This window comes from Pundamilia nyererei, unplaced genomic scaffold, assembly GCF_000239375.1.
Source record: "Pundamilia nyererei isolate P.nyererei 1_Seehausen unplaced genomic scaffold, PunNye1.0 scaffold00376, whole genome shotgun sequence".
In the NCBI taxonomy this organism is placed as follows: Eukaryota; Metazoa; Chordata; class Actinopteri; order Cichliformes; family Cichlidae; genus Pundamilia; species Pundamilia nyererei.
In genome coordinates this window covers 245,073-255,907 of record NW_005187777.1, presented here as the reverse complement: position 1 = coordinate 255,907, position 10,835 = coordinate 245,073, and the positions used below count along the sequence as shown (strand labels likewise).

The 10,835-nt window shown below is 39.6% G+C and overlaps 1 protein-coding gene across 1 annotated transcript in view; it reads right to left on the bottom strand.

Annotated features, from left to right (window-relative positions):
• Nucleotides 1-106: 106 nt before the first annotated feature.
• LOC102199533 (transmembrane protein 163-like) overlaps nucleotides 107-10,835 on the bottom strand; it is a 15,212-nt gene continuing 4,483 nt past the window's right edge. The window contains exons 2-5 of the mRNA XM_013915841.1: nucleotides 9,854-9,950; nucleotides 3,065-3,176; nucleotides 516-657; nucleotides 107-335 (exon numbers count right to left, since the gene is read on the bottom strand). Of these exons, the coding sequence (XP_013771295.1) occupies nucleotides 275-335; nucleotides 516-657; nucleotides 3,065-3,176; nucleotides 9,854-9,950 (412 nt within the window). The 3' untranslated portion in view covers nucleotides 107-274. The remainder of the gene's footprint in view (nucleotides 336-515; nucleotides 658-3,064; nucleotides 3,177-9,853; nucleotides 9,951-10,835) is intronic.

The following is a 10,835-nucleotide window of genomic DNA, read 5'->3' as shown; positions in this document are numbered from 1 at the left end:
TGTGTGTGTGTGTGTGTGTGTGTGTGTGTGTGTGTGTGTGTGTGTGTGTGTGTGTCTGACACATGTATTAATCTTTAAATGTATGTACAGTATGTACAGATTGTGTGTGTGTATGTATACATGTCTATGGGAGTGTGTACGGTCCCTGTCAGTGTGTAATGAAATGTGGATGAACAGGTGTATGAAATACAGAGAGAGGCGGGGCAGGAGGCACCCAGGTGTGCAGGTGCGTGAGTATGTTAGAACCTGCTCGTCTGGTCGGCACACAGGTCTCTCATTCAAAGCGCTCGTAGTTCCTTGTCTGTCTCACACGGGGAACCATGTCCTTCAGGAGCCTGTGGGCAAAGAAACAAATTCTAATTGTAAGATACGTCAGCAAAAATGGCCGTTCATGCAGGTGCAGGTACAGAGCTGCTGAGCTGTATCGGTGCCATTAGCATCGTGTAAATAATGCCTTAATAACTATAAAAGATTAAAGATTTCAGATTAGACACTGCTGCTGCTTCATGTCTTACTTGACCCCATATGCCAAAATAATAAGTCCCATTAGAACTCCAATGGTGGCATCCAGAAACCAGACGTCAGTATGATGCTTGAAAACTTCGGCGCTGATTAGAATGGAAAATCCCATGATTGCTCCAACCAGAGAATTAAACCCTGAAAAACAAACAAATTTAGGTGAGGACAAATAAAAAACAACATTTCTGTTAACAATGACAGTCTTTTCCTGACCTTAATGTAGTTGTTTTAGTTGGACAGATACGGTGAAATGAAGGACCAACATGTTATGTGTGGTGGTGGTAGCTGGTGTCCTGCAGGTTTTAGATGTGTCCTTGATCCAATGCAGCTGATTTAAATGGCTAAATGGCCTCAACATGTCTTGGAGTTCTCCAGAAGCCTGGTAATGAACTAATCGTTTGATTCAGGTGTGCTGACCCAGGGTGAGATCTAAAACCTGCAGGACACCGGCCCTCGAAGCCTGGAGTTCCCCACCTCTAATTTAGAGGACCTGGTGAGATGCAGCATTCCCTCAGAGAAAGGATTAACAGGTGGGATAAAATATGAATATGTATCATCTCCATTTCACTTTGAAGCACAAACTAAATGTAAACTTGTATGTGTGATCTTTAAGTTGTATCGATATCCATTTTAAAGGATAAATCTGAAGCTACAGCTGAGCTTATGTATATTCTTCTGGTAGGTGTCGGATCAACATTTTGCAGCTGTTTTGAAGTCCTACATAAATGGCTCCACACTACATATACTGTGTTTGAATGACCCTTTATAGTGGCTGCTGTTGTTCTTTATAATTACATGTGTGAAAGCTAGCACGGTGGTTATTGTCTTGCCTGCAGTAAGTGTAGAGTCTTGTGGGAAATAAGAGGCTCAGAGAACAGCAACCTCAGGTTTATTGGATTGATGCCCTGTGTGTTTTGAGACCTGGGGATAGCAGTGTGCAGTGTGTGTTTGCCAGAGACGCTGTGTGTGTGTGTTTGTGTGTGTATGCTGTGCTTTTGTTCAGCTGAGCACGTGCCTACGAGCAGCGGGTCATCACAAACGACATTTTTTCAGTTCATTTGTGTTAGAAAGTCACACAATAAACACAAGCAGGCATGTTCTGGTTTGCAATGTTTGTTTCAGCTGCGTGTGTTTTATTTCCTTTGGTTTAATGTGTTGGCACAAATATTCTGCTTCCAAAGGCTTTGATGGTGCAGATGTTTTAAAATGCCACAGTCGTTTTGTGGGTTTGAATTATTATGAATTGATCTAAGAATAATAACTGTGTTCTGACTTTTCATTTTAGTGACGATTTTTAGTTTTTCCTCATTTTGAGTGAGTTCATAGTGAGTTCTCTGTTTTTGTTGTCTCCATCTCATTGATGTACCTGGTTATGTCCATGCTTAGGTTAATCTCCAGTGTCAGTTCTCTTTTTTGAGGGGTATAGAAAGAGAGATTAAGGGGTTAGCGAGCTTTGTCAGACTTTTCTGTGTCACAAAAGTGAGTAAATCACGTGGTAACTTCTGAACTCATAACCTGATTCAGGTCATGGGTTTTGGGTTAAAATCTGCAGGAAGTGCCAAGTTTTCACTAATTTTTTATTTACATGTTTCCAAGCTTTGGGTTTTGTTTCCTTCCTGTTTGAGTGCCCTTTCATGTGTGTGCACCTGTGTCTCATTCAGCCCTGTCCTCCTGTAATCTGTTATTATTCTGTGCAGCTTATCCTCAGACTGTCTGTGAATTGCTGTTTTTGATACACTTTGTTAGTTTTGGACTTTTTTGTTTCAGGTGTGTCTTTAAGTAATTAGATTCTGAATCCTGCGTCCTACATTTGGGTGCTGGTTCCTGCACTTCACCACCACAACATGACAGAAGCTCAAAGAGCAGATAAAATATGATGCATACACTTAATCCAAGAATATTAGCTTCCTCTGGCTCACCTAAAACCCTGGAAGCTTCTGACAAGTTAATGCATCAATGATACTAATCCACTCATAATTAATGTCATTCTGAAAGTGGCCACGATGCTTCATGAAAACTGTTGTGTATTTTGTAAAACTCTCGTATTTTTCATTCTTGTGTTATCTGTGATATCATTAGAACTTTGATACGTTTGCTGTTGTTAGAAGAATTTCACTTGGTAGGTAAAAATTTAATCATACCAGATGGAAAATGTTTGGTTTGAACAACTTAATTACGATTTTATTAATTCATATGAATATACCAAATAAATACACATGTTTTAACTCCACTCTAAGTCTCCCTCTTTAGGGACAGTGTCTTCCCTCTTGATAATTCAAACAACTGAAAGTTGCTTATGCAGCTGTTGTGGCTGAATCATGCCCATGAGGGCGGAGTTACAGGCCTATCGTTGTTAGGCAACACATAACCAGTAACACAGAAAAGAAAGTAATGATAACAATAATAATTAAGCAGCATGTACAAAAAAACTTTAAGTCACCTATCTAGTTATCTAGTCCCTCGTGCTCTTCTGTTGTGTTCTTCATTTATTTATAGTCATCGGTTTCTGTGCATGTGCGTGTGTGTGTGTGTGTGTGTGTCCTACCGTCAGTGATAAGTGCCCGACTAGTCAGCACTCTTCCCAGCATGAACTTGGCCACAGCCAGCACAGCACATGTGAGCCCACTCACTATGGACACACTAAAGAGGAAGTCGTCCTGGGGTGAGACACGGGAGACAAAATATAAGAGAATATGGCATTATTTGTAAAAGTATGCAGAGTGAAATTAAAGGTTTCATCCTAAAAAACAAACAAAAGTTCAGCAAAAACACAGAGGGAGCTACTGTACAGCTGCAGAGCAGGAACCAACAGATTGTGTGACCCATAAAGCTTCTGTCAGCTCAAGCATTATTAATATATACAGGCTCGCCTTGGTGCATCAGCCCAAGGTCATACAGATGAAGTGATGTGAGCTTTGGGTGTTTTCAGGTTGTATCTCAAACAGACTCAGCAAAAGAAAAAAAGGAAAACGCTTGACTCGAGAGCATCCACCTTTCAGATTTAATTGACCCGCAGCAGGGACTGAGAGCCGGAGATGAGAGGAAGAGAAGAGCCTAAAGGACACGTCTGAGGGGGAAACAGCCACATTGTTTTTGTTTTGACTTTGCTGTTCTCCACCAGATTTAAAGTCACAGCTATATCAAACATATCGGGATATTATAAAGCGGTATAAACTACCTGCTTATAAAACCCCAACTGTATTAGAAAAACATGCACACAAATCAGAGTAACTGCACTTCAACATTTAGGAAAACTAAAATTTTGGAAACGCCTGATTCCATCCTGCTATTTTCAGATGTTAATCTCACCTGCTGGAATCTTTTGAGTAGATTTACAAAGTTAAATTAAAGGCATTAGGCCTAAAATGCTGTTGTGGGCGAGTGAAAAACAGACGTGGATCTAACAAATGTTTTTTTATTGCAATTAATAATAAACTATAATTAACAATCAATAGTTGGCTCTATGTAATGTAAGGAAGCAGTGATCAATGTCTTTGCTAGTTAGGTCTCTAAAACGAATTTGTTTTTTGTGTTGTATATATTTAGCTGCATTTGCTGACTACTAAACAGATGCTAGTAGATGATCAGTTTGACCCCATGTAATCCCAGCAGACCCTCATCTAGTTTCAGAATTGTTGGGAAAAGCCACTCACTTGTTCCCTTAGAAGATGCTTATTAGTTAGTGTGCAGAGAATCATTTTTACAAGGGCAGCATCGTACAACAGCAACCTTTGCAAAGAACAAGAAGTATTGCATTGTAAGCAGATCTGTCCTCATTTTATCCACTGTACAGTTTTTGTAAAGTACACCCTCTTTATGTATTGCTTTATATATAATTTATGTATCAGGATATGATAAAAAAAAAATTAGCAGCTATTAAAATGAGGAAAATAAAAGCTCAGATGAACAGCAAAACAAGCAAAACACATTACACAGTGATTAAGCGAAATAGAGGAACAGTGTTTGAAAACTAAATACACTGTTTGCATAGAAACCAAGAGAAGTAGCAGAAGTTTGTATGAGTTTGTAGGTGTGGACCATTCAGCTGTGTGTTAACACAGTGCCAAGGAGGGGAGACATCAGTAATACAGACACTGAAGACAGTCTTCTCAGGTGAGGATTAACCCAAGAGTCAGATTGTGCAATGCTCAGAGAAACTGCAAGAAAACCCCAAGAGCTACATCTCAAACTCCACCGGCTACTGTAGCATGTTCAGGGTTAAAGTTTATGAATTAGAAAAAGACTGAACAAGTATGGCTTCAAAGGGTTACCAGGAGAAACCCTCTCCTCTGTGAAAAAACAAGGCAGCACAGCTTAAGTTTTCAAAGCTGCAAAGGACTTGAGCGCCTTTGTGTGGAGCCACTGAGGTGACCAAGTGTTCCAGAGTCAAATCTGTCTGACATGCTGGTGCAGATGGGGTCATGCAACAGGACAGTGATTCTAAGCACAGCAGCAAATCGACAACAAAATGTCAGAAAAAAAGATTTAAGAATTAAGATGTTGCAATAGCCCAGAGTCCAGATCTCCACCTGATTAAGATACTGTGGCAGGACCTTAAAGAAGAAGAATGACAAACGTCAGTGAACTGAGGTAGTAAAGAAGAGTGGGCTAGCATTCCTCTACGACCGTGTGAGAGACTGACAAAGTTGTAGAAACAATAATTTCTTCCAGTTATTGCTGGTAAAGGTGGTTCTACAAGCTCTCCAATCATGGGGTGTACTTCGTTTTTCACACTGCTTTTTATATTTTGGCTCAGTGTTTGAATAAATAACTAACAACCAATATGTCCCATGTTGCCCCATGCCCCATTTTTCTTAAATCTGAGGTTAATCTCAGGTTGCATTTACATAACTTTACATACTTTATGTCCTGATATGTTACATTTTTAGCCATCTGTGCCTTTCTTACTCCTACGTATTTGACATAGATGGAGTCACTTTTGTCCTTTTTCAGAAATTTGACCACACTGAAGTATTTTTGCATTTCATGAGATAAAAACAATCATACAGTTATATATCTATAAAATATATTTAATATAAATTAATGTCAGCACAGTCTTGGTCTGAGACCTTTTTGTGGTGCATCTGTACTGTTTGCTTTCATAAGGCAACAAGAGGTTTCCTTTCCATTGCAAGTATCTCCCAATGAATCCATAATTAAAAAGTAAATTTCACTTATATCTCTGTGTAAAGTGGATAAAAAGCAGCCTGTCTGTGACTGCATGGTGTGTACTGTATGTATGTGTTGCATGGCTACGTGCTGCTCTCTCTCCCAAGCACAGAGCTGGTGGGGGCCAATCTCATCTCTCTGTGTTTAATCAGGCACTAGACACCGACAGCCTGCCATGAGAGCGAAACCAAGGACGTGACGTGAATCCAGATTCCCTTTCTGCAACCTGCATTTACACAATATGAATTTACAGACCAGTACTTGCTCTTACTTACTACTGTTTTTGGGGGGTGCTATACTGAATGTGTTAGTAAGGAGAAAACTGGATAAATAAGAAGAAGATGAGATCCTTCCATCCTTCAAACTCCTGTATTTAACCAAGGAAAGAAGCCAATGACAGTGTTTACATAAAAATACAGAGCCAGATGGCTGACATCACTCTTAAACAAACTGATAATTAACCAGATGTGAGTTATTCACTGAGAACCGTTCATTGCTTTTTATCCTCTTACAATGTCAAATACACCAAGAGGCCAAATATTAATAGAGTACATGCATGTTTATCATAAATATAGAGCCTGAAATGGAACAAAGATTGATGCTGAAAACACAAGACACGTCAAAGAAATGTCCCAGAGACAGGCAGCGGTAATCGGCTCGTGCTGCTGTCAGGAAGGTCCTCTGAGACCAAACAGACAGAGTTTCTATTAACATAATGGCACTGAAGCATCACACACAGGCTGCAGAATAGATGCAGCCTTCTCTTGGCTGTACCCACTTCAATCTGTGCTAAAAGGGGCTTCAGTGACTCAATTTTTGTTTTACTTTTTATTCATGTTTTTATTTTTTCGCTTTATCCCAGTTCAAACAATTGATTCTCATGTTGTTTAATTGATTGTTCAGACTCTATTGATATGCACAGCAGTTACAGTTTTGCTCTATGTGTCAGTTTTCTAATTGGTCCACTGCTGCTGGCTTTTAATGTCCTGCTAATTTATGCCACTAATGAAGCAGTTGGTGCAAAGAGAAGATTCTCTGCCTGGAATTGAACAAATTAAGACCAAAATGTGTCTGGGTCTAAATGATCTTAACGAGATGAAACTCTGAGGTGAATACACATAATAACTATTAAGAGATCACATGAAAAAGCACAGAGTAAATGCCAAGAGCAGTGACTCTTCTGGAACATTGAACAGTTACATGCATGCACTTGACAGATTATGAAATTAACAACGCCCAAAGAATAGTCCTGTAATAAATTCTTGTTTTGTAGCATTTGCAACATTTTGGTGTTGGGAAGTTGTTTTAGAGAAATGTTAAAATACACCAGCTTGGAAAACAAAGATTTTGGTACTGGCAGAACTTTTCTCATCTGTTATTATCCAAAAGGAAGACTTTTAGATTGTGCTGCATTTATGTTATTTAATTTTAATAAATCAATGTTTCTGAGACAAAAAGGCTGTTTGTACACTAGAACTAGGTGTATACCCCAAAATCAAAAAGTGCCTCACTCCATTTCTTGCACCCTGGTGATTCCAGAGCATCTTTGTGAGCTGGATAGATACGTCGACACGCTGGTAACCTTTATGGACATCTGAGTTGATGTTGGACGAATGTCATTAGCAATCACTGTATTGTTTTTCATGTCATTCATGCATTAATTAAACTGCAGTTTGCATGTAAGTGGTTTAATAACTTAGTTGTGATGCTTTACAGCACAGGCACAACTCTACTGCAGTCTTTGCATGTGATATTTTTCCTGCCCTATATCCAAAATATTTCCAAACATCATGGGATGTTTGGAAATATCTTCTGCTGTGCAAGACATTTAAATTTTGTTGTATCTAGTTTTAATGTAGAGCTACTCATCCAGGAAACCTGAACCTGCACACTGTGAGGAAAAGCTGTTTGCTTGATTTGCTTTTGCTTTGTGTGTTGTTGTTTTTTTAATTGTGTCCTAGTCTTATGCACATATTATACTTTTAATTTTAAATCAACACAAGCATTGAAATGAAGTGGTACAAGACTAGTTGCATTGCTCTTTCTCAGAGACATCGTTGAACTAACTAAACTGGGGTACAATGGGAGAATTTGTTTTTGGTCTCCCTCTTCTCTGGTTAGTGAAATGGACACATGGTTAGGGTTAAATCATTTACACACAAAGAGGGTCTCAAAGCTGAGAGTGAGAAACATTCTCAGTCTGATGGTGAGAGAGCTGGGCTGTACCCCAGCAACAGAAAGAAGAGACTATTTTGGGACCTTATTCATACTCCTACACCTCCAGAGAGCGGTGGTGGGGGAGGTGGAGCTGGCATTAAAGAAAAAGAGTGTCTGTGTGTGTGTGTCAAAAACAAAAAGCAAACAAACGTCAGGTGGAGGGAGACATAAGCTCTGACGTCAGAAGAACAGCAGCAGAGGGCTATAAAAAGAAACCTTACTCACAGTGATGTGTGTGTGTGTGCTGCTGTGTTTGTGTGTATGGCACTAGAAAATAAATCATTATCCATCATTACAAATATACACAGATCACAAAAAACATCCTGTTTATGTCTATATCTCCAGAACTGCAGCTCTGTGAGGTGTTCCTGGTCTGCAGCAGTCCGTTTCTATTAGCAACAGGGTCACGGGTTGCCAACGGTCACTGAGCTACAGCTGCAATAAAAGTTCATGCTGGTTCTCATAGAAAGCCAGAATACACAAAGCATCAGAGTTTGTTGTGTATGGAGCTGCAGACCAGTCAGGGTGCCCATGCTGACCCCCGTCCACCACCGAAAGCGCCGACAATGGACACGTGAGCATCAGAACTGGACCACAGAGCAATGGAAGAAGGTATGTCAGTCTGATGAATGATGATTTCTTTACTGGGTGACTGTGCGTCGCTTACCTGGGGAACGGCTGGGAACAGGACACACCATGCAGTACCTCCTACCTAAGCATTGTTGCAAATCATAAACATCCTTTCATGGAAACAGTACTCCCTGATGGTTGTGGCCTCTATCAACAGGATAATGTGCCACCAATCAGAAATGGTTCAGGAATGATTTGAGGAACACAACAACCAGTTTGAGTTGTTGACTTGGCCTCCAAATCCCCCAGATCTCCATCAAATTGGGTATCTCTGGGATGTGATGAATAAAGTAGTCCAATTCATGGAGGCCTCACCTCACAGCTAACAGGACTGTTGCTAACATCTTGGTGCAGATACCACAGCACACCTTCAGGGGTCTAGTCCACGCCTGGACGGTCAGGGGATCAACACAATATTTGGCAGGTGCTCATAATATCATGCCTGATTGGTGCATGCATGTGAATGTGTGAGTATAGTATGTGTTGTGAGCCACACACTCTAGTCACATGCGTTTGTACTTTTAAAAAAATGTATTATCAGTGCACAAAGACACAAAGGCCAAACATTAAAACATTATTCATCTCATAATATCAGAAAAGATCACCATTAGAAAAGAGCCACAGCCAGTTCTGAAGTAAACAGTTTTTTCATTATTGAACTCAGTTTACTTGTCATGACATGTACTGAAAACAGATTAGACACACTATATTAGAGCATGATGTCTTCTGTGGCTTCCCAAATTGCAAAAAGTAATTTTCACAATGCCATCAGAGCGGGCTGTTTCCCAGAGAAATGTTCTTCTATTTGTTGAGCTGGTCTTACTTCACTGTGATTGGCTGAGCTATTTCAGAGTTCAGTTATTAGACCACATAAATGGGACTAGTGGAGAGTGTCTATTTATCTTTCAATATATTTTCAGTTTTACTCTGAATCTTTTTGCAGTTTCTGCCAAATAAATGCCAAATCACTCGCCCACGCATCCTTTGAATCCATTGCTTTAAATTGTTCTCTATGCAAGATTTAAGACAGGCTTTTTAAACCCACTCACTATGCAATGAAAATGTATCAGTCAATATTGGAAAGTTATGCAGAGTTATGAAATCAGTGTTCAGAATATATATTTGAGGGTTTGTCAGACCCGACAACAGTAACAGTAATATCTGGTTGCATTATGTAAAATACTTCAGGTTAGGGAGAGACAAAAATCACAATTAAGTCAAAGCTGTAACTTTCCTTTATCTAAATTACACAAAGAAAGTGCTGGTGCAGTGTGAGCCAGCGTCTGTGTCCATATAGTGTATGTGCATGTAGCCTCACCACTTTGGGGGGCATCCTGGTAGCCAGATCGTGGATGGCCTTTCCAAGAATACAAATAGAGGAGAGAACGAACACAACCCCAAGGACGACACATGCTCTGCAGACAAACAGGCAAAAGAAGAAGGTATGACGATTACTGATGTTGCAATAACCCAAAGGAGCTTAAAGGGGAGCAGCAATGCTTTCCTAAGGTCCTATTATTTTTACATCCATCATGATTGCTGCTTTTGCATTTCACAACAAAAACATCTTTTACATAATAGTTTCAGTGTTTGACAGACATTTGACAACATCTTTACATTCTTTTATTTTTAGTGATATTTGTTAGAAACATGGCAAATAATCAAAAAGTTCCAGCTACTGGAACCTGCACGGGTAAAGTATGAATGCATGAAAAATGTCAACGAGCAAACAAATAATGGATGTGCAGAGATGTTGCATAGACATTTTAACATGTCTTGATCACACAGGGCTAATTAGGGGAAGTAAACAGCTGGGAAAAACACAGATGCATACAGTTAAGGTAATGAGATAGAGGAAGTAAAGGAGCAACTATTACAGAAATACAGCCGGAAATAAAAATAAATCCCAAATCGAACTTAACATACGGGAATTGACACAGGACGTGGAAAGAAAACGTGGAGGGAAATAAATATATAATAATACAAACAAGCAGAAGGACTCAAAATATATAAGAATATGCACTAGGATGAAAACTGAGCCAATAAACAAACTAAAAAAAACAAATAAAGAATACTAAATAAACAAAAACCCAGCACCCAAGGGCCAAGACTGGGAACCATGAGGACATTATTTGGGTCACTACCCATCTCTCTTCACCCCATCAGATCAACGTAGTATCCTCATTACTGAAAACACTGCACCGGTCCATCACTTGTTCCACTCTCACTTCTTTCATCAGAATCAGAATGGGGTTTATTGCCAAATGTTGAGCAGGTTTACAACATTAGGAAATTGCTGC